The sequence below is a fragment of the Labeo rohita genome, chromosome 23 (assembly GCF_022985175.1).
Source record: "Labeo rohita strain BAU-BD-2019 chromosome 23, IGBB_LRoh.1.0, whole genome shotgun sequence".
Lineage (NCBI taxonomy): Eukaryota > Metazoa > Chordata > Actinopteri > Cypriniformes > Cyprinidae > Labeo > Labeo rohita.
The window spans coordinates 31,532,042-31,556,366 of NC_066891.1; the positions used below are offsets into that span (position 1 = coordinate 31,532,042).

Sequence of the window (24,325 nt, forward strand, 5' to 3'; positions counted from 1 at the left end):
TTTTTTTTTTTTTTTGTTTGTTTGTTTTTTGTTTTGTTTTGTTTTTAGTTTTTGTTTTTTGTAATTTGATTTTACCCTAAACTGAAACCCATTTCACATTTTTAGGTGTTGAATGTGTTCTTTCTTGGCAATATACTATCTAAAACTGAATGAGTCATCATTACTTTATAGAATGTACAGTAGAAAAAGATAGGGTCCTCTATGCAGAAATTCGATTGGATCATTGATTGCAATTGCTTTCCAGGGGATTGGGGTTGGATGTGGATGGTGATAGCTGATGCCAGTGATCAACAGAAATTCCAACATACGTGGCCTTTGGTTACTATGCAAGCTTGTTTCCGTCACAGAAAAAAAAAAAGAAAATACGATAATTGTGACCATTTTTATCTCACAATTCGGACGTATATTCTTAGAATTCCAAGTTTACATCTTGTAATTCAGACTTTATCAGAATTGTGAGATAAAAAAAGTCACAATTACCCTGTACCCTTTATATTCCATGGCAGACATAAGCTTTCGTAGGTTCCACATGTGTAAGGGAAAAAAACAAACATAAAAATGCACAGTCCAGCACACATTCTTACTCCTCTCCCCTACCTTTTCTTCTCCCCTTTTCTGATCTAACTACTCCCCTACCTCCTACAACTATTTCTCTCCCTCTCCCGGGCATTATTTTTTTCTCTCCTTGATTCTTTGTGTTATTCTGCATCCACAAAACCAATTCAAAGAGGTCTTTTTATGTTGATGTAATGGAAAGAGCTTCAACACCTGTTTATTCCTCCAAATGAGAATGGAATCAGCTATTTCTAAATATTTCGTTGATCTGTTACTTAAAAATGCTTATTAATTGTTAAAATATTTTATATAGAAATATTTTTCAATACTTTTGAGTTGCTGTTGTTGCGGAAGTAGAAGCTTTATACTGTATTTAAGGTTTGGAACATTAGGTCTTCATTTCTGACACGCTGTGTTTAAGCATTTGCAAATAAGACTAAAAAGATCCATGATTTTGGTTTTGGGTAAGCATTGTATGAAAAGAAAATGTAAGCATTTTAGAAACATGATAATTGACTGCATATTGTGTGAAAACAACACAAATTGTGTTAATGGTATGGTCACAAAAGACGGATGTTGTGCTAATTGTGTTTACAGTTTTGAAAATGTGACTAGAGATTGGACAAAAGGATGTTAGCAGCTGAAAAAAACTGTAAATTATGCTCTTCTATGACATTAGCCATATAATTTTCGGCATTTACTTTTATGGATTTTAATAAGAAACCACAAGAAACAGGTGAATAAAGACTGACAATCAGTGTTTAATGTTTAGAAATTATTATTTCAATTTTGGCTTGTTTATGTGTCTGGTGTTCTATGAGAGCTGTGTGTGGAGGGAGGGAAGTGTTTTTCTGAATGACTGAATGTGCTTCATCTATTAGCACACATTGTTTTAAACTATACCGTACAGCTGTGTTGCAATCAGGGCTGTCCCACGCATGTTGTGATGTGTTCATTGTCAAAACTCCAAAATTAGATTATTTTTAATTTTTAAAAAATGCCTGTATTTTATTTGAAAAAGTTAATCATTTTATTTGATTGACAAAATATTTTACTTTGTCTTGAATTTTTTTTTTTTTCATTCGATCAGATAACATTTTATTATAGATAACATTGTCATATGGTCATGTTACAATGTGACCCTCACATGTTACAATGTACCCCACATACGGGGCATGTTGTAACATTTCACTTCCTTTCTTTTGGGATAAATAACGAAATTATGAATTAACTGTAATTATGAAAAAAACAAAACCCCAACATATTTATACTAGACAATTGTGAAATTAATGTGGATAAAAAATTATACTCTGAACCCCACGTGGATTTACACAAACTGAGGAATTCAAAAAGTGTTAGGTTGTGCCCCGCGCTCCCCTATTTAACTGAGAAACCACAGCAGATCAGATTCAAACTGAAGTCTAGAGAGGCTTTCTTTTTTTTTTTACTTCAATAAATCTGCAATAAATTTACTACAATAAATCTGGTTTTATATTTGAAGTTTTCCCAACTTTCTGTATAGCCATTGTGTACACTAGCGAATAATTATTTTGCAAGTTCAATGATACTATCATCACATTTACTGCCCATCAGTAAAGCATTTCTAAATTTCCAGTAACCTCACAATTTAGAATTAGGTTGCAAAGCATGTGACATCTTTAAAGGTTGAAAATGCAATGATGATATATAGCGCTCGCTTTGTGTCATTTTAATCCTATACTATGGCGTATACTCCCTGCCAAAACCAAGCCTCCAAGGACAGAACAATTTGACATAAACATCAACATATTTATCTCAACAAGTAGGCAACGACTGTAGTTGTAATCTCATATAGGAACCTCATACAGTTGCACACTTAAATGGACAAACATAGACAAAAGTATGTCAATATGTCTATTTTGTTGAGTTTTCACATAAGCTCATCAGCTATGTCTTAAGTGAAAATAAACAGTTGATAAAATAATTGAATGCTTGGCTCTGAATGCAGCCTAATAAACCTGCTGCTCTGTCTGTCATTTAATGTTAATTAAACAATAAGAGAAAAAAAAAAAAAAGAATCATTCAATGCTCTTCGCTGAAAAACTTTTGTAACTTTAATAATAATCAATGTATATTTAATTCTTATGGTGAAAATTATGCAGCTTTTTAATTTTTACTTTTATTATTACTTCATTTAATTTCAATTTCTGGCTATTATTTTTGGCAGACTAAAATATTATTAAATATGTTTTTTTGTTTGTTTTTCTGTTGTATTTGTTCTATTCTTGATTATTTTCGTATTACTGTTTCAGCTTACCATTATTTGTTTACAGTGAAACTGTTGTGAGAGAACAGACTAAATGGCGTTGAAGGGTCATTTTAGGTTTTTACTGAATGCACTGACACTCTTGATCATGATTTTCTCTGCAGACATCTGACCAGTGCTGGTTCTCATGGGGGCCCCTAAGCAAAACTTTGTCAGGGGCCCCCATGAGAACCAGCACTGGTCAGATGTCTGCAGAGAAAATCATGATCAAGAGTGTACAGTAAATAAACACACAGTAAATGAAGGTTAGACTGTGTTTTCGCGTTTGAGAATGATGTAATTATGTGGAAAGTTGTGACATACACAACCTAAATCTGTCTGATCATTTCCCTGTGAGCCTGGACATGAACACAACTAATGACAGAAGCTTGGTTTCAGCATGTCACAACTTTACATCACTGACTAAAGCATGAGAATGTCACTCAGACCAGAGTGTTTAATATATAGTTTTACAAATATGCTTTGATTTTGCCATTATGTCCGGCCACCAAATTACAACAGTAGTTGTCAGTGGTCAAAGGCATTTTAGAAGATAATTCATGTATGTATGGCCTATTTTAAAACTATCCATTCACATAATCACTGAAAAGTGTCTGTTAATGAATGAATCAAAATGTATTCAAATCCTTCTCTACTCTTAAGGTCGGTTTCACTTGATAAACAATAAAATCATTTGTAGCAATAAATGTATATGCTACACTGCTAAATAGTACTAAAAATTACTAGTCTAATATAGCCACTTTTCACAGTATTGCTGCTGCATGATGTTCCTGATGCAGCATTGCAAAAGCTCTTTGCACCTTTATTGCTTTAGTGCTTCACCTGCCTTTATTTCTCCTTCTGGAATTCCTACAGCCCCAAATGCATTTATGCCACAATTAAAAATGTATATGTCTTTGCATTATAAGTAATGCATATTTATAGACAATTCTAAATGGGGGAAATATAATCGTTAAACAAAATAAGAAAAGGCACTGAACTGTATAGATAAATCAATGATTACAGTTTTAAAACAGCTACATGCCAGACGCGACGCGAAACGGGACGCTGCAGACGAAGCTGCTGCAGTGCACGCGTGACGCGTCTGTCAGGGTGGCGGGTGGAGTCGTGACGCAAACAAGCAGTCGACCTATCAAAGCATTTGTTTATGCGTGCGGCGGGTTTATTCGACGTCGCGCGTTTGCAGCTGCGTTGTTGCGTCGCGTCGTATGCGGTGTATTTGGGGTGTTACTGCGCCACCACTTATAAGTGCATTCTGATGTATGGCAAGTGGATTAAATAATCTCTACTGCACCTCTGACTGCTTTCAGAACTGTTATGGAAACGAAATTTAACCTATAGCCATATTTAAGCTTTAGTGGCACAAAGCCACCGCAGAGACGCAGAGTCAGTATTTCACATAAGCATGGCTGAGCGCGGGACGTGCGCGCCTCTCACATATCACAGCGCGTCATTGCATGGAGAAAAGGGAGAATATTTGACTCAGGTTAGTGAGGCTGAATGAGAAGACGATGGACAGCCGGACCGAGAATCCCACCAAGGCAGCGGGTTATCTGAAGGAGCTGAATAAGATCATAGAGACCCAACAGACGCTGCTGGAGAGGCAGAAGAGGCGCATCTTTGAGCTGGAGCAGCATGTGTCCGACCTGTGCGCCGAAAACAGCCGTCTGAGACACGAGTACCAGCGGCATCTGCTCACCTGCAGACTGCGCTCCATCCAAGAAAACAGCCCGCAACAGCAGTAAGACTCCTCTAATGTAACTCCTTCAAAAACGTGCTTGTTAATCAGATATTAGAAGGTGAACGCGAAGACATAAGGCGCTTATTTAAACAACGCATTTTATTCATTATTATACCTATATGTTTTTTTGGAACTTGTTTGGTCTTATTTTGGAACGTGTTTGCTTTGATATTGAAACATACTTAATTGCAGTGTTCGGTACGTATAGAGTACTATTAAAGTAACTGATAAGATTGTGGGGATTTTTTTGGCAGCAGTTCAGCTATAGTCTTACAGCCTGACCAAAGCCATCTACAGATCTGACCGACCAGCTTAGACTGGTTTAAGATTTAGATACTGTCAAGCGAAACTAACTAACTTCTCAAACTATTTTCTATATTGAAACTAGCTTTCTGAATTGGTGTGTGTGATGATTCTCTGACTGAAGAGATCCTATTAACAGGCTGCAAAGAAGCAATGTTGCAGGTTTTGGTTAAATCTACTGAAAACAGCAATCAAGATAAAGAAAAAATAAGCTCAAGTGATACAATTTCTTAGGGTTAGAGGTTAGTGAGGTCTAGGAAGCCCCTGCTACCTCTGTGTTTCACATTTCTGCTGCAACTTCTAAAACATGTCAGGTGAGATGAGTAGATTTACACGCTCCAGATCACAACATCACACATACCGGCCCTTCAGGTTAATTTTCTTTCTCTTGCCCAGTCTGTAGTTATTTCATGCATGAATAAAACTACTGTACTTGATGTTGACAAGAAAGGCAGAATCACTTACCTGACTCCTTGAATAAGAGAGGAACAGATAGGAGACTGATATTTCATCTCTTATGGTATTCAGTAACATTGTGTCCTTAAAGGACATTTCTCTCTGTAACTGGATCTTTGATTTTCTGACATCTGCAGAGTAGAATCATATCATATCATATCATATCATATCCATTAGACCAACATATTCTCTACCATGAGGTCCCACAAAGCTCTGTACTGTTGTCCTTTTTTACATATGGATGTTTTGTCAAACATAACTCAGCTGAGAAATTTGTGTCATTGTTTTAAGTCAAATCTTTTCAATAAATCATTTAAACCAGTTCACAAAACCAGGCTGAATTGGCCCAAACAGTTCTTGAGTCAAAACACTCATTAAATTAAAAACAAAAAAAACAAATCGTTTTGAGCTGATAATGAGAGAATATGGAGTGTACCTGTCTGGACCTGTCTGCTGCATTGGGGAAAAAGTACCATTTTATCAACACACATACAGAAGAGAGTTTGTTTTAGTAATTTCATTAGTGGGCAGACCAGGGGCAGTTGTAGTATTTTTTACATTTTCCTTCAAAACTACTCCAGTCACCTTTTAATAACTTTTAATACAAGAAACAACTATAGGTGCACTAATTAATAATACAATTGATATATTTTCACTAATAAGGACAAGCCTATAATATTAAATTAAATGCAAGAAGCCAGAGTGTTACAATTGCCCCCTTGGTTGGGGTGATTAATGGAGCAAGTTATTAAGTCAGAATTGTGAGATATAAACTCGCAATTCTGTGAACATGTCAGTCTTTTTCTTCTCCTCAGAACTGGACTTACTAGAACTATAACTCGCAATTGTGAGTCTGTATCTCACAATTCTAAGAAAAAAAGTCAGAATTGTGAGATACAAACTTGCAATTGCAAGTGACTTTATTTCTCACAATTGTCAGTTTATATCTAGCAATTCTGACTTTATAAATTGCAGCTGTGCGTTTATATCTCACAGTTCTGAGAAAAAAAGTCAGAATTGCGAGTTTATATGACACAATTCTGAGAAAAAAAGTCTTGTGAGATATAAATTCGAAATTGCGAGAAAAAAAGTCAGAATTGTGAGATAAAAAGTCACAATTACCTTTTTTATTCTTATTCAGTGGCGGAAATGGGCTTCCATAATCAGCTCATGAGTCAAGAACAATCTTTAACCAAACTTTAATGAAATGGTGAAAATCATGTGGAGATTTAAAAGCAACACATTGTTTAATGTGTAAAACTCATAATTTATGTTTTGTAGTTGTACATTTCAATATGTTCATTTTCCAACAGAAAAGTATTTCAATGTAGACAGACAAGGGGCTTACACTGGGCCATGTGAATTGGGGTCAGTTGTAGTGCAATGTTACAAATGACCCCAGTGTTGCAGCCATGATAAAATCTTGAATGCTAGCCACACCTATATTAGCATAGGTTGTTCATTTCAATTTTTTTTTTTACCAATAACCTAGAGATAAAATCTATGTAAGTTTAAATTTGCAGTCATCTAAACTTTAGACCGCAAAAGAAAAATAATGTAGATCCAAAAAGTCAGTTTCATACCTCAAAATCAGTATTTTGTTGTAAAATTCTGCTGAGGTGAAATCATCGTGCTCCTTTTTTCACAGGCAGATGGAGAATCATACTGAGCATGTGCAGATCAAGTGCCATCACTCTTGCTTGATTCTGATTGGAAGAATTGAGTGTGTTATAACTGCCCCCGGTCTCTCCTAATTAGTAATTTCACCTAGTAATGTAATGTATTTTAGTATTATTTGTTGTAAATGCAAATTATATTCATAGTAGGTTCTGAATGAATACGACTGACTGACATATGAAATTAAAATAATCTCCCTTAATAATAAAACGTTTACAGAAAAACCTTGATAAATAGCAATCTGTGTGTGCTTTGCGGAGCATGTAATATACATCAGGGTGTCAGGATCATGTGATGGTGTAAAAGAACCATTGAATAATATACTTTATTAGGATGTCCATTTAAACATGCTTTCTATTAATGCTTTCTGTTAATGGGAAGCCTGGATAATTTTTGTGAATCAATGAACTGTTTCAATAAATAGTTTATTGATTCACAAAAATGAGCCAGGCTTCCCATTAATAGAGAGCATTGGGTCACTGATCACTGAATGAGATGTGCCTCTTTAAACCACATTTAGGTGCATGTCTTTTACACTCTTTTAATGGATAAAGATGTGTTTATGCTTACTACTGCAAAAATTATTGATACTTACACAGCAGTATTGGCACAGGAATGTTTCTGCCATGTGCTGCAATGATTGAAATGTCATGATCATACACAGACCGAACTCAAGACGAAAGCTGCCTCAAGCCTTCATTCAGATGCTGAATCAGAGGAGCTGTGAGGACAGGAGGACATTACAGGAAGCTGCAGGACCAAATTAGTCCAGATAATTCATGCCGTGTAGTTTTGTCCAGCCAGTTGTATGTGGAATGATCTTTCCAGTAAAAACTGACAGTAAATCTGTGCAGGAACCCTGAAGAAAAATATGCAAAATATTTGTCTTTTACATTTAAAAGCAATTAAGATGTGAGTGTTTTTAATGAAAACTAGACTGTTTGCATATTCATGAAAAAAAAAAAATATAGTTCTTATAAAAAGTCGTGTTCTGTTCCAAAACCTAGAGAGCTATTAAGCCAAGAATGACTTTTAACAAAAGCCAAGACTTTAACAAAAACTATAACTGTAACTGTATCAGCATCCAGACTAAAGGACAAAATGTTATGTTTATTCTGTGGACATAATCGTTCGTAAGCTGGAAGAAAAGTTATTATTATATTTGTGGTGTGGACTCGATTTTTACATTTTATGGTTGTTGTTATAGTCATCATTCTTGGTTAAGACAGCAACTTAACCATCATAGCAGCTTATAAATGATTCAGTAAGTAAAGGAATTCATTCATCAAAATGATAAAAGATCAAGCAGAATTATTTGTGTAAAACCTAATTGATATTTATGAACTAATGCTCAGTCAGTTGTGACATCACACACTCCACCATTAACACAGCATATAGAAATCAGTAAGCACCCCATTTAAAGCAGATAAAATATTTAGAAAGTTTATCAGTGTTTTCTATCAAACAGCTGTGGCAGTAATTCTGAGACATGTTCATAAATGGGCTACCCTTAAAGGAACACTCCACTTTTTTGAAAATAGGCTCATTGTCCAACTCCCCTAGAGTTAAACAGTTGAGTTTTACCATTTTCGAATCCATTCAGCCGATCTCTGGGTCTGGCGGTAGCACTTTTAGCATAGCTTAGCATAAATCATTGAATCTGATTAGACCGTTAGCATCCTGCTCAAAAATGACCAAAGAATTTCGATATTTTTTCATATTTAAAACTTGACTCTTCTGTAGTTACATCGTGTACAAAGTCGGACGAAAAATGAAAAGTTACGATTGTCTAGGCTGATATGGCTAGGAACTACACTCTCATTTCGGCGTAATAATAAAGGAACTTTGCTGCCGTACCATGGGTGCAGCAGGCGCAATGTTATTACGCAGCTATCAACTTTGCTGGCTGCAACCAAGTATGAATAACTGCAGACTGGAGATCTCCAAAATGGGGCGGGGTCTCATAACGCAAAGACTTTCCCCATTGGGAACTATGCTAAATAATCTATGCTATATAAATAAATATGCTCAGTGAGAGCAGAGCCCCAAAAGCTCATGGCCAGTGGTTAATGATATAAACGGGATTCACCCACGAGCTGTCCCGCGAGACGTCCCAGTGAAGTGCAGGGGAAAGGTTTTACTCTATCACTTTGTTTTAAGCATGAAATTCACAGGGTAGGAGGGGGTAGTGATGCTGGATGTAACTAAAAAGGTCCAATTTTCCGGTGAGGTCCGGTTGAGGAGTTACATAACGGCCCGACAATCTCATATGGCATGATCTTATTAACTGTTTATCTGCCTCGCTATTCAGCGCCAATCCCGCCGTGCAGTCAGTTTCACTGGGAAAGGTTAGGGTAAGGTGTGAGGTAGGTTCAGAGGTTAGCATTTGTGTAGCATAGTGTAGGAAATCAACACTGTGATTGACACAACCAATAAAATCTTTAAAATCAGCTGTGGGGCAGAGTTTTTGCTGAAATATTGTGTATGCGTGTAATTGCCTGTCTGTCAAAGGGAGGAAGCCACACCCTATTTTGGAGTGCCCACCCCGTTTTGGAGTTCCCGCCCCCATTTGGAGATCTCCAGGCTGCAGTTATACCCCTCTCACTGCAACTCTGCATCTACACAAAGTTAGTGCCGGTCACTTTCAGGCGCTGCGTAATATCATTGCGCCTGCTGCACCCATGGTACGGCAGCAAAGTTCCTTGATTATTATGCCAGAATGAGAGTATAGTTCCTAGCCATATCAGCCTAGAAAATCACAACTTTTCATTTTCTGTGAGTTTTAGTATACCATGTAACTACAGAAGAGTCTTTAAGGACAGAGTTTTAAATAGGAAAAATATGGTCATTTTATATGGTCATTTTTGAGCGAGATGCTATCGGTCTAATCAGATTCAATGATTTATGCTAAGCTATGCTAAAAGTGCTACTGCCAGACCCAGAAATCAACTGAATGGATTTGAAAACAGTAAAACTCAACTGTTTAATTCTAGGGAAGTTCGATCTATTTTCAAAAAAAGTTATGTGTTCCTTTAATAATATACTTTAGATTACAAATGCATGTTCAAAACAAATGAATGCATTTCTTTTTCAAGTATATGACCCATACACTATAAATGCACTCTTCTGAATCCATGGCTTTGTGTGAGGAACAAACTGACATTTAAAGGGTTATCCACTGAAAATCTCCCTCTCCACCACATCTCATGATTCTTATTACCATACAATTTTAGCCATACAATTAGCTCTTTTTAATTGCTGTAATTTTAAACCATATTAAGCCAGACTGTGGGATCTTCATTGTTCTTTATTCTCATCAGGTGTATAAATCAGGAGTCATAAGTCAGCAGTAAAACTTAGCATTTAATGCATCTTTTCTCATGGAGTTGTGTGACGTTTATTACAGTGGCGTCTTCAAACAGTGCAGTGGGCAGCTGAGAGGAGACTCACCTCTAATGGCTGCTGTTGTCTAATGTTACAGGCTTGAGATCCGTTAGATCCGCAGGCATTTGTCATCCAGCTCCAGCATAATGTTAGCATTCAGTCAAGACATGTAGCTGAGTCTGAGCAGTCAGGAACCTTTAAAAAAAGCCAATATATCTGTACAAGTCAGTGGCGCACATTTATAATTTTATCTCAATGTTGCATGTACTGCAGTTGATGTTAGTTTAATTGCAGTTTGATTAAATTAGAACACTAATATGAGCTGGGTCATGGCCACAGATGCTGATGGTATAGAGTGCTGCAGCTGTGACGTCAAAACCCAGAAGACTAATTCACCACTGGTTTCCCTTGAGATTTTCCTGTGGGTTTTTATAATGAGGTTTTTACATTCACGAGTAAAATGCAGCTGTGATAAACATAACTTATATGTTAAAGTGTTGACTGTTGTACAACATAAACTACACACACCATAAACTATATGTAGCTAGCTACTAGTTATTTTTATTTTTTTTAATTAATGTAACTGCTTCAAAATTCATGTTCCCCTTCAGTCGTTTCACTACGACGTTACATATGGGAACTCGCTTGAGAGTCCAATCATCTCCAAGCCTTATTCAAAAGGCCAATGAACATTCATGAACATTGGCGAGTGGTATTTGCATGCCGAGCCACTCCCCTGTATATACGGGTATATAAGAAGGCGGCGTGCAACCACTCATTCAGACTTTCGCTTTTGGAGCCTCGTCTTCTGAGCCATTTAAAAAAAAAGAAAAGAAAAAGAGTTCCTGAGTTCACACTCTCTCTGCTGGCGTGCTGCCGAGCTACTAAAAGAGCTTCATCTAAAAGAGCGTTTGGCAGCCGCCAGCCTAATCCTGCGGGCTGCCGTTTTCACGGCATCAACGCCTCCCGCACTCCAGCGAGCGCCCCGTCTGAGTGCACGGTTGTGCCGCGGTTTCTCCCTGGGCGGACCGGGATTTCAAAAGAGTGAATTTCTCGCAGCTGTCGAGGACATCTTCCCGGTATGTCTCTCCGGCCGTGCGCTTCCGGGTGCGGTAGTTTCCTCGCCTCTTTGGACGGACATGATCGCTGTCTCACGTGCCTGGGCCGAGAGCACGCTGAGGCAGCGTTCACGGATGGTACGTGCGTTCATTGCGAACGTATGTCCATGGCTGCGTTAAAGTCCTGCCGCTCATTCATGAGTAGGCACCCCTTATTGTCTTCCCGCGGTAAGTCGTTGAGCCGTCAAGGTTTTTCGGCTGCCGCGGTGAGGCACTTGGGGGACATTCAGGTGACTGTGCAGAATGTTCCGTCGGCCCCCAAAGCCCTGCGGACTTCTGCGTCACTGCGCAGTCCCGTTGAGCTGCCAGAGCAGTATACCTCCCCGTACAGCGGGCTGGGTATCTCCTTTGGCTCTCCCCAGGAGATCGAGATGTCTGCTGCAGCATCAGAGGGAGAGTCTGACGATGAGGCTGACGGCTCGGCCGGTCGGTACCCCTCTGCGGTTGCCGCCCCGTCTGAGACGGATGCTGAACTGTCGGCTATGCTCCTCCGAGCCGCCAAGGAGATCGGTCTGGAGGTGCCCCAAACACCTCCGGCCAATCCCTCTAGGCTGGATGATTGGTTTCTGGGGAGGGCTCCCGCGGCACCGCCGCGCTCTCCCCCAGTGCCTTTCTTCCCGGAGGTGCATGAGGACCAGCTCCTCTCCCCTCGCCTCTCTCAACGGCGGTGCAGCCCGGGGTTATGAGGCGGTCCCTCAGGTCGAGCGTGCTGTCGCAGTGCATCTATGCCCGCCCGGCGCTGCCACCTGGCGGGATCGGCCCCATCTCCCCTCCAGGGCGTGTGAGTTCTCGTCCGCTCTCGCGGGCCGGACTTACCACGCCGCTGGACAGGCTGCCACTGCCTTGCACGCCATGGCCACCTTACAGGTGTACCAGGCCAAGGTGTTGAAACACCTGCACGAGAGGGGTTCTGACCAGGGTGCAATGGAGGAACTCCGTGCCGCCACCGACTTCACCCTCCGGGCTACGAAGGTGACGGCGCGTTCCCTTGGTCAGGTGATGTCCACCATAGTGGTCCAGGAGCGACATCTATGGCTGACCCTGGCCCAGATGGCAGATGTCGACAAATCACGGTTTCTCGACGCTTCTATCTCCCAGGGCGGCCTATTCGGCGACACCGTCGAGGACTTTGCCCAGCAGTTCTCGGCGGTTCAAAAGCAGACAGAGGCGATTAAACACATCCTGCCCCGCCGCGACATTCCAACCATGTCCACAGGGCCCCAACCTCCGCCTGCTCGTCGCTGAGGGCGCCCCCCCGCGGCTTCCAAACAACCAGCTCTGTCCCCTGCTAAGGTACATGACACCAGATTGGCAGCCCGACGTCGAGCCGGCCGTGGGAGAGCGGCGCCGCCCGCATCTCAGGGACCGGTCGCCTGCAAAAGATCTGCGAAGCGTCCCTGACACGGGCAACCCGGAGGTGGAGAGAATCGTTCTTTGGGGGATGACAACATCAACGTCCCCACTCCCGGTGGAGGGCCAGGAGCTGTCACAGAAAAAGTCAATTCTCTCACCTCCGGGGTTCAGGCACCGAGTTCCATCTTTGAGCAGCGCCCAAGAAGTGTCTCCTCGGATTCGGACTCGGAGCCTGATGTCGCCAGCGCGGGAACCAGGGAAGAAGGTAAGCGCTGCCCAGTGCAGTCTGACTTTTCTCCAGGACGTTCTTCCTTCTGGGATCAGTCCCCTTCCCCTTCCCCCCCCAGGCTGCCCCACTGCGGTCACGTCGGTCAACGTCCCTTTGATACCCCTGGCGACCAGGCTGGGAGCATGGCTTCAGCTTCCCAGCCCCTCGCGGTGGTTGATTCGGACGGTACGTTTCGGCTATGCGATTCAGTTCGCCAGGCGTCCGCCCAGGTACAGAGGCGTCCTTTCCACTTCTGTCCATTCGGACACACATGCCGCTGTGCTTCGTGCGGAGGTTGCAGTCCTACTGGCGAAGGACGCAATCGAGCCTGTCCCTCCAGCTGAGATGAAGTCAGGGTTTTACAGTCCTTACTTCATCGTGCCCAAAAAGAGCGGTGGGTTAAGACCCATCCTGGATCTTCGAGCCCTGAATCGGTCCCTTTTCAGGCTGCCGTTCAAGATGCTCACGACGAAGCGCATGCTAACATGCATTCGTCCCCAGGATTGGTTCGCAGCCATCGACCTGAAGGACGCGTACTTTCACGTCTCGATCTTGCCTCGACACAGACCCTTCCTACGGTTTGCTTTCGAGGGTCGAGCGTATCAGTACAAAGTGCTTCCATTTGGCCTCTCCCTCTCTCCCCGTGTCTTTACGAAAGTCGCGGAGGCTGCCCTGTCCCCTCTTTGGCAGACGGGCATTCGTATCCTCAACTATCTCGACGACTGGCTTCTCATAGCTCACTCGCGAGATCTGTTGTGCGAACAGAGGGACTTGGTGCTCCGGCACCTCAGCCATCTGGGCCTTCAGGTCAACCGAGAGAAGAGCAAACTCTCCCCAGTGCAGAGGATCTCTTTTCTCGGCATGGAGCTGGACTCGGTCAGTATGACAGCCCGCCTCACCAACGAGCGCGCGCAGTCAGTGCTGAAGTGTTTGGAGTCATTCAGACACAAAACAGCGGTCCCTCTCAAAACATTTCAGAGGCTCCTGGGGCATATGGCAGCCGCAGCCACAGTGACGCCGCTCGGCCTGCTTCATATGAGACCGCTTCAGCGCTGGTTACACGATCGAGTCCCGAGATGGGCATGGCACCGTGGCACACTCCGGATTGGCGTTTCCCCGCAGTGTCGCCGCCTGTTCAGCCCGTGGTCAGACCCGGCCTTCCTTCAAGGCGGAGTCCCCCTGGGACAAGTCTCCAGGCATCTTGTGGTATACACGGATGCCTCTTCCACGGGTTGGGGTGCTGTATGCAACGGGCAAGCAGCATCGGGCTCCTGGACAGGACCTCGACTGCAATGGCATATCAATTGCCTAGAGTTGTTGGCTGTGCTTCTGGCCCTTCGTCGCTTCCGACCGACGTTGCGTCACAAGCACGTGCTTGTTCGCACCGACAGCACAGCGACTGTAGCCTACATCAACCGTCAGGGTGGTCTACGCTCCCGTCGCATGCCACAACTCGCCCGCCATCTGCTCCTATGGAGTCAAACGTGGCTGAAATCGCTACGTGCCGTTCACATTCCAGGAGAACTCAACCGTGCAGCCGACCAGCTCTCACGGCAGTCCACCCATCCTGGAGAATGGCGACTCCACCCTGAGACAGTCCAGCTGATTTGGAGCCATTTCGAGGAGGCCCAGATAGATCTGTTTGCTTCCCCCGAATCCTCCCACTGCCAGCGGTTCTACTCCCTCAACGAGGCTCCCAACAGCCTCGGCAGGGACGCACTGGCACACAGCTGGCCTCCGGGGCCCAAGTACGCCTTTCCCCCAGTGAGCCTCCTTGCACAGACACTGTGCAAGATCAGGGAGGACGAGGAGCAGGTTCTGCTGGTTGCGCCATACTGGCCCACCCGGACCTGGTTTCCAGAACTCATTTCCTTCGCGGCAGCCCCTCCCTGGAAAATCCCCTTGAGGAGAGACCTTCTTTCTCAGGGGATGGGCACAATTTGGCACCCGTGCCCCGACCTGTGGAACCTGCACGTCTGGTTTCTGGACGGGACGCGTCAGACCTCTCCAGCCTTCCACAGGCCATGATAGAAACTATCACTCAGTCCAGGGCCCCCTCCACAAGGCAGGCTTATGCGCTGAGATGGGGTCTGTTCGTCGACTGGTGTTCCTCTCGCAGGGAGGACCCACAGAGATGTACGATTGCAGTAGTGCTTTCCTTCCTGCAGGAAAAGTTGGAGCGCAGGCTGTCCCCTTCAACTCTCAAAGTGTACGTTGCTGCCATTGCAGCGTACCACGATGCAGTGGATGGAACATCCCTAGGTAAGCACCAACTCATCGTGAGGTTCCTGAGGGGTGCGAGAAGGGTTAATCCCCCCAGGCCGCACCCCATACCCTCTTGGGACCTCTCCGTCGCCCTCCAGGGTCTGCGGGAGGCCCCATTTGAGCCGCTTGCGTCAGTTGAGCTAAAATATCTGTCACTCAAGACAGCGCTCCTGACTGCACTGGCCTCCATCAAGAGGGTAGGGGACCTACAAGCTTTCTCTGTTGACGAAGCATGCCTAGAATTCGGGCCCGGCGATTCTCACGTCATCCTGAGACCCCGGCCTGGTTATGTGCCCAAGGTTCCCACCACGCCTTTCCGCGATCAGGTGGTGAACCTGCAAGCTCTTGCCTCATCCTAGGCGTTGGCTCATGGCGCCTCACTAGCAGATATCTGTAGAGCTGCGGGTTGGGCGACACCTAATACCTTCGCCAGGTTCTACAACCTTCGCATAGAGGCCGTATCCTCCCGTGTCTTAACATAGACATCACAGGCGAGCGGGAGTCCGGCTGGTGTCGGCTTGCTGCGCCATTCCTAATGGATCCGTGTGCTATTTCCCTCAGTTGTTCCCTCCGGCGAACCTGGGTCCTCCATGCCCCGCAGTCAGGCCTAGTGCGGAGTAGTGCTTGTCTGTGCTCCGGTTGGGTCTCCTTTGCCCAGCAGGTTGTGGCAACATGTTTCAGTATTTTTCCACGGTCAGCCAGAAGGCCGATGTTTCCCTCATATATCCCTAAAATCTATGGATATATTGAATTTCTTGTGTTCCACATGTAGAGATTTCATGTGCTCCGCCCCCCCAACTCCTGCTTCAGTACAACTGGCATCCCTGTGGGGCCCCCTATTGGCCCCCAGGGCGTTGGGAAGGTTACGCTCATATCCGTCTGCTGACACGTCCGCCTGTCGGCACGCGGTGTGTTGCGTAACGCGACGTCTGGTTCGTGGCCTGTTCCATGGTTCTGTTCCCATATGTAACGTCGTAGTGAAACGACTGAAGGGGAACGTCTAGGTTACGTACGTAACCCTCGTTCCCTGAAGGAGGGAACGGAGACGTTACATCCCCTGCCACGACCTGACGTCGCGCTGACGCCGGGCTGCAGCTCGGCTCCTCAGCAAAAGCCTGAATGAGTGGTTGCACGCCGCCTTCTTATATACCCATATATACGGGGGAGTGGCTCGGCATGCAAATACCACTCGCCAATGTTCATGAATGTTCATTGGCCTTTTGAATAAGGCTTGGAGATGATTGGACTCTCAAGCGAGTTCCCATATGTAACGTCTCCGTTCCCTCCTTCAGGGAACGAGGGTTACGTACGTAACCTAGACGTTTTCAATATGGGTGTGTATAATTCATGTTTTAGAGCAAAGTGTCCAAGTATCGTCAAGTTATGTTTACCACAGGTCTTATTTTACTCATGAAAAATCTATTTTTACTCTTTTTAACTAAAAAAAAATCAGGGGAATCAGTGGCGCATTAGTCTTCTGGGTTTTCACAGCACTCTATATACAGAAATGTACTTTATTAACCCTTGTGCGACCTTATGGACATTTTTGTCCTTTTCATTATTATTATTTTTATATTTTTTATCATTTTCCCTGTGTTAATGCCAACTGCATAAATTTTGACACAGGTGTGTATTCTTATTGGAATTTTAATATTTCACCCTCATTCCTTTAATAAATCTACTTTACACTAGGTACAAAAAATAGTTCCTCTCAGGACCTTAAGGAAAAAAAGTTTCCTCACTGAAACCCATTAAAACTGCTATTTTTAATCCCAGAGCCATTTAACTATAAAATGATGCAATATTTGTTGAAAGGCTTCAAAATTATTCTTTTTTTTTTCTAGATTGTGCAATTTTTTCAAGTTTGGCAAATGCTCAAATGATTTATGTTTTCTGCTTATGCATATTATAGTCTATTATAGAGTCAATTGGATAAATTATGCAGCTATAATTGTGTGTGTATGTTGGTATGGATGTCAGAGTGCGGTTTGTATGTGTGTCCTAAATAAAATGTTTGTTTGTGTGTTTATGTGTGTGCACCTGTAATGTTTGAGAGAGAGAAATTGTACTGTACGGCAACATCAGCAAAATCTTACTAAAAGCAAATTTTTTGAGATATCAACCTTAAATTTGGAACACAACTTGTTTAGATTTATTGCTTTAATTTTCTATCAATTTTTGCATTCAAAATGTTTTATAAATTTATATTTTATATAAAAAATATCATAAACTTAAACCTTTAACAATAATCTGCCAAGGGTCTTCTTTAAAATGAGACCAAACTTAAGTCTGTACTCCCAAGCTTCACATTTTTTTGACATGGACATTTTTTTCCTCTATGTACCTGTGTGTAACTTTTTTAAATTGATGCACAAGGGTTAATTCTTGAAATATATGCTGGAATTTGTTACTATAATGCACTTGTATTATAGTATTGTATAGTATAGTATAGTAGCACTTGTTAAAAAGTACATGTATTTACAATAAATGTTTACAGTTTACCAACGGTTTACTGACAGTTTTACGTTTTAGTTCTCTGCTGCTTAGATATGTTTTTTTTATCCTGAATTTTTGTTTGTTTGTTTGTTTTTCAGACCAGAATATGGCAGTACAAGAATCGTCAGGTAAGTTTGCTTCTGTTGTATTAGCGAATTTTTAATTATTTTTACTTGATGTCTACTATAAACCACATTCCCTGAGTGGTTGCCGGGGCATTGTTATTTGGTTGCTAAGGTGTTCTAGGTGTTTGAGTGTTCTTTTGGATGCATCACATTCGGTGACAGCAGCTGTCCTGGTCAGCATCCGTGTTTATTTAATTGGAGTAGTATCAGCTCGGATGTTGTGCTACAGACTGTTGTGAAGTGGCTGGTGTCTGTGTTGTGTTTCTGTCTACAGAAGACACGCCTCTCTTCCTGTGGAAATGACAGACAGTCCCAGCAGCCTCAGATCAGCCGTGTGTATGAGAACCGTGCCGTGCCGACAGTGGAAGTCTGCATCTTTCGGGTACAGTAAACTCTCATCCTTCTCTAGATCATATTGTTTTTGTATACATAGAGCTCATAGAGTTTTTGGCTACTTTGTAATTGTTTATTTTGTCTAATTCAATGAAGACACATCATTAGTCACTTGTCAATGACACTGAAATTAAGTCACAATTCATCATTTGTTTTTACACCTGATAGAATATTATAGCTCGTACAACATGCTGAACTAACATCTTCGGGCAATTACGTACATTACTACATGAAACACACCCACAGAACGATCTTTATATTTATAATAGCATATAAACAGTATTGATGCACTAAAGAAACTTAAAGTTTGAATGAGTGATCAGAATCAGATTCACTTCATGTTGTATGTGTAAAAATCACAGTCACTCTTGTAAAAATCACCAAAAAACCAGGATATGTGATGAGAAATGAGCTCAGTGAGGATGCTTGTGATGTGATGAATGTGTCAGTGGTGTGATGTCATCTTAAAATGTAACATTTCATGTTCTTCATTTGGCTTTGACTGTGAGTTTGTTGCTGTGAAAGAAACCAGTGGAGCTGCTGTGACATTTAAGAGAAGAAAACTAAATATTCCATGTATTTATTGGGTTTGGCAGACTGTGCGAATAACACACTCATAGCAGAATATATGTGTGCATATAAAAGACAGTCGACAAAGGCAGACTGGGCTAGTAACTGAAGGTGCTGTAAACTTTTATTTTTTTTCAATAACACATATAATGTCACTGCTACTTGACAGATATCATTGGTGTTGTGAGAAATCACAGCAGCCCTGGGGCTCACTGATCTTTGCTTTTTCTTAAACTTTCCCAGAAACACTTCCAGCTTGTGCATTTGGGTTTGCTAACATTAAGAACTGACCAGTTATAATGTTAAATTAAATAAATGAATGCATTTAAAAAATTACTCATTATATATAGTTGCAATAACAGTACAGAATTGAGCTTATTCAATGATCTGACCTGGATAGTAACCTTGAAAACTATCAAATCCGTACATCATTTATTATTCTTAAAAGCCTGCTGGAACCGATATAGAGTGTTTTCACGTTACGTCATCAATCCATAAGTCGGCCATTGTGGCGGCATTGAATATAAACAATGCCACTGAACCGAATGGAACTTGAGCATGAGCTTGGTGAAAAAAAAATGAAAGTAATTCAGTAATTCAATGTCAGGATAAGAAATAGAGGGAAGAACTGTAGGGTCATCAGTCCACGACGAAGGAGGCAGATACAGATATTTACCACCTATTACAGGGCTCAACGATATGGACTGCCCTGTGGCCCGGTGCAACTCGTACATTCACCGCACTGCATTCATGTTCCAAAATGTTGCTTGTTCGGAAATATTGCTTTATTATTATATTTAGTCTGTAAAAGGCCGCTAACAGAGTCCAGAAACACCAAAAAAAAAAAAAAAAATATTGTAAAAAAAAAATGTAGCAGGGAGATCAAATGTGACTGTTCACGGTGCACGAAATATTGGACTTTATATGCATGTATCTCTGAGGGAGAAAACTGTCTGTTTTCAGAAAAGTTTACGTTTTCTTCTCATTTAGCATTTGTATAAAGCATTATAAAGCCGTGTTAATAAGTAGCGTAGTGCTTAGCGTTTGTCACGGGTGTGTGTTTCAAGGAAGCGCACGAAGACGAGAATAATCAAAATCCAAACACGTAAATCCATGAAGGGCAGGAGAACACACATCAAAATAACCTTGAGATTGCACACAGACATAGAACTGAATACAACTTATAAAGACAGGTGATAATGATGAACATAATTAAGGCACAGGTGAAACAAGGTTAACTAATGATGACTAAACGAGGACAGGAAACAGGAACAACCAAATATGGGCACAGCAGGGACACATTTTCCGTGGTTTAGACAACATAAATTAGTAGAACAACATCTTCAGTGGTACATTAACCATGCAAGCAATGCTTCTGTTTACATATGAGTATCGCCGCAATGGCCACGCATCCGGGTAACTGACCAGAACGTGACTTCGGTGCAAACCCTCTCTACAGCATACCTGTCCACCCAACTTTTGGTTTGCGATTGGAGCTAGTGATTATCATACAGTGAGTGAACAGGTTGGTGGTCTGTAGGTGTGTTGAGATGAGTTTATTAGTTTTAATATCTGTACATCCACAAAATCCTGCAGCCTTTTAGTGCAGAAATTGAAGTGGTGACTTTAAATATGAGCTGCATTTACATCTGTTAAAATGTTCTGTTTGAATGTGTTGAGATTCGTTATCTGCAGCCCTTTTGGAAGGTGACCTGATGTTTATGAATTTTTCATGAATTTTTTTCATGAAATCTTTGTGCTCCAGCAGTTTTCACTGATTTGTGTCTGCTGGGAGGAAACAAATGCTCTGTATTTCAATTCCAGTAATTAAGCCATCTCATGTCTTGTGAGATCACATCAGATTGCCAGTTAACACACATCTAGAGCAACAGACACTCTTCTGTTAAGGTAGAGCACTAAAGCATTTGCAGAATATTGTTGATTACCACTGAATCAACAGAGGCTCAGAAAGAGGGTAAAGACTGATCATGTTTGAGTGGTTTTCAGATTTTGGCAGGTTTTCAGATTTAATGAGGTCTAAAAAGAAACTACAGCCTATTTTTTTTTTTTTTGTATAGACTTGTTTAGTTATAGACTAATTTGGACTTATAGACAGCATCAGACTGGTATTAATGTATTAGTATTGTTTTAGTATTCATTCAGTGAGTACTTGGAATCAATCAAGTATTTTAAATATATCACGTCACACCACAGAAATATGCTACATGACAAGTCTATGAAATTGTGAATTTAAACGTGCATTTACACATGTGATGCAGTGAATGTGGTGATAATATAGTGCTATTAGAGGACACGTGTTGATGTGATGTGAAGCAAAGATCAGCTTTCATTACACTGTGGGCCGGAGAAACCTCACAGATATAAACCTGTCTAAAACAAAGCCTCATCCAGGGCACTGCCGTGTCCTTCACGCTCATGGGACGAGCTGTCAGTGTGTGTTAGCCGCTGGTGAACAGAGAGAGAGAGAGAGAAAGAGAGAGAACCAAACCAGAAATGCTGTCACCTATGAAAGCCATTTTACTGTTTCCAAAATTCAGTTTTGCAGTTTTTTTCTGGATCATAATTTGATTTTGTGCCAGGACAAACTGTACAATATGGGATGTCCATGTAAATACAGGAGCACTGTTTTTGTGATGAGTAGGACATTGCATGTTAGACATCTGAAAACCATGTCTATTTGCAGTTCAGGGATTCCACCAGCAGATGCTGTCGAGGTGCATGTTCTCAGTCTGAAATTACAGTGAAACATAACATGATGTTCCTGACAATCACAGTGCAGTGACTACTAGCCTTTGTTGCACTCTGCTCTGCTTGTACTGTGTCTGTTCATAAGACTTCGATCCAGAATTCATCCAGGATAATACAGGTGGATAAAATGTCTCTGACTGTGGTTCATCCGTGCTCTAAAGCTTTACAAATGGCAGCCATGTTAACAATGTAGCCTAAATGTATCTATAGTGAAATACGTTTATTTTATGAGAACAGCTGTCTACCATATCCCAAATGCTTGTTTTATTTAAGGTTATGAAAAGATACACTTAAAATGGGTTTCTTAGTAAATACACTGCACTACATTTAAATATCAGGCTTTTAATCTTCATTTTTGTTGCCTGTGAATAGTTTTCTCCTGTCTATACAACAAACCGTTGGAATTTTGCATGCTAATGACTCTCTTTTGAACATTATTGAATTACCCTTTGAACTATGTATATCAATGGAAGTGTTCATCAGAAGGCCATCTTTGCACACTATTGCAACATCTTTCAGTAGCACAGGCATTCATCAGATGAGACCCAGGGGAAGGTGCAGTATTTTTCTGCAGCAGTAGAGTCTTACTCTTTTCTCACAGCTGAAACAGCATTTGCTATAGTTTACCAATACATGATTAGGACTGTGCCAGTGCACAACCGGACAGACAGGCAGAGGCAGATGTTGATGGAAAAAATATTGAACATGATCGAGTTACTTTGCATAGTCTCTGCATTCATTTCTAAATTTGTACTGCCATCTGGTGGCTATACTATGTTACATATTCAATTTAAGGAACCTTATTATCAAGAAATGTGCTTGTCTGTTTTTAATATACAGTATGTGTGATATGCTTACTGGTTGATTACACGTTTCCCCTGACCTGCAGCTTTAAGATGCCGCCACATATACTGTTGTTTGGCAAATGTTCACGGACAAAATCCTGTCATTTTGATGCAGAATAAGGTTGAAAAATGTCCCTGTGCAGATTGTGGTTTGATCACTTAAATTGAAAAGTGTTTTGTCCATGTAAACACAAGGAGAAAGTGAGACTTTTGTGTGAGCTGTGCTTCATGCATTGCTTCACTAATGATAATCGACCCTGGACCCTTTTGTGACCAAAAATGTACAAAAAGTAAAGCATTCTTGTCCACTTCCATTTCATATAAAATAATGAAACAGGACATGGAGACATTAATTGTCATACACACATGACATGATAAAAAAAGATGTGTGTTTTTTAAAAGATTTCTGGCAGACTGGGCTGGTTTATTTCTTAAGTCAGTGGTGACATGACCAGCATCATTCAGAGGTCAGAAAGGTCAAATTCTGCAACTTCACACATTATTTTAACCTCTGTCGCATCATAGCCTTGTATATATTACAGTTAAATCTGTCTTGTGTTTTAGTCTGTGGATAAAATGGAAGCAGCTCATTGCAGTGCAGACACCCTCTCAGGTCCATTTTTAGCACAGCTACATGGCAAAAATAGTCTGCGAGGTGTCAGAAGCAGGAATTCCCAACCATGCACCATCACTGCAGCTACATAGCACATGCTTTTTTATGGGACACAATTTATTGTCTCATTCCATTTTAGAGCTTAAAGGGGTGCAAAACTCACTTTTACATGTTGTTTGAACATAAATGTGTGTTGGCAGTGTGTGCACACATCCACCCTATAATGATAAAAATCCACCCAGGAATTTTTTTAATCTTTATAAGTAACAACCCCTTTTCAAATCCATCCAGACCAAGACCGCTCCCACAATAGTTTGACACGACTGTCTTATCTTAGACCCACCCTGAGTGAGCTGTAAATACTCTGATCGCCATTGTTTCGACTCTGGTGCAGGGGAAGACAAGAATGTCTCAGATTGAGCGATTGAGGTGTTTTGTTGTTAGATGTAATAATGAACATAGCAGTCAGGCTTGTGCACAATTCAGAATTGAATTGAGAATGACTCCTAAATTCCCGTTCAATTCTTGAATTTCTTGAATTTGAATTGATGTCAAAAACAGGATCTAGAATTACAGTTCAAATTTGAATTAAAGAAAGCAGAATTGCAATTCAATACAAATTCAAAGAAATTCATATACGTAAGTGAAGTGTTTAACAATGAAGCTTTACAATATATGTCAGATATGATTTCATTACATATTCTATAAATGATATTAGTTTGAACTAATTGTACGGATTACATTAACAGGAAATGTTTCCCCCCAGCAATGAATGTTAAAAGCTCTAGTCACAGAACACATAATTAAGTTTGATTTATTGGAATTGTAATTTTGTGGAACACAATGGAACGTGACTCCATATCCCAGAATGCTTTGCTTTAACCAAGTATTTAAAATGGTTGCCAAACAATTTGAGGTGGACATTTGTTTGAAAGCTTCTTTTCTACACAATTTGATGGTCAACACCGGACTGTTTCAGAAGTCCCTTACAACTTCAGATTAAAAACGTTTATAGATTTAACACCTGTAATAACAGCAACATGGAAAATAATAGCAGGCCTAAAAGGTCATTTGTACTAGTACATTTTG

General features: G+C 41.5%; 1 protein-coding gene across 1 annotated transcript in view; it reads left to right on the forward strand.

The window, feature by feature from the left end:
- Positions 1-4,052: 4,052 nt before the first annotated feature.
- The window catches only part of iqsec1a (IQ motif and Sec7 domain ArfGEF 1a), a 91,779-nt gene continuing 71,506 nt past the window's right edge, over positions 4,053-24,325 (forward strand). Inside the window, 3 exon segments of the mRNA XM_051095944.1 lie at positions 4,053-4,601; positions 18,020-18,049; positions 18,321-18,428. Coding sequence (XP_050951901.1) covers positions 4,372-4,601; positions 18,020-18,049; positions 18,321-18,428 — 368 coding nt within the window. The 5' untranslated portion in view covers positions 4,053-4,371.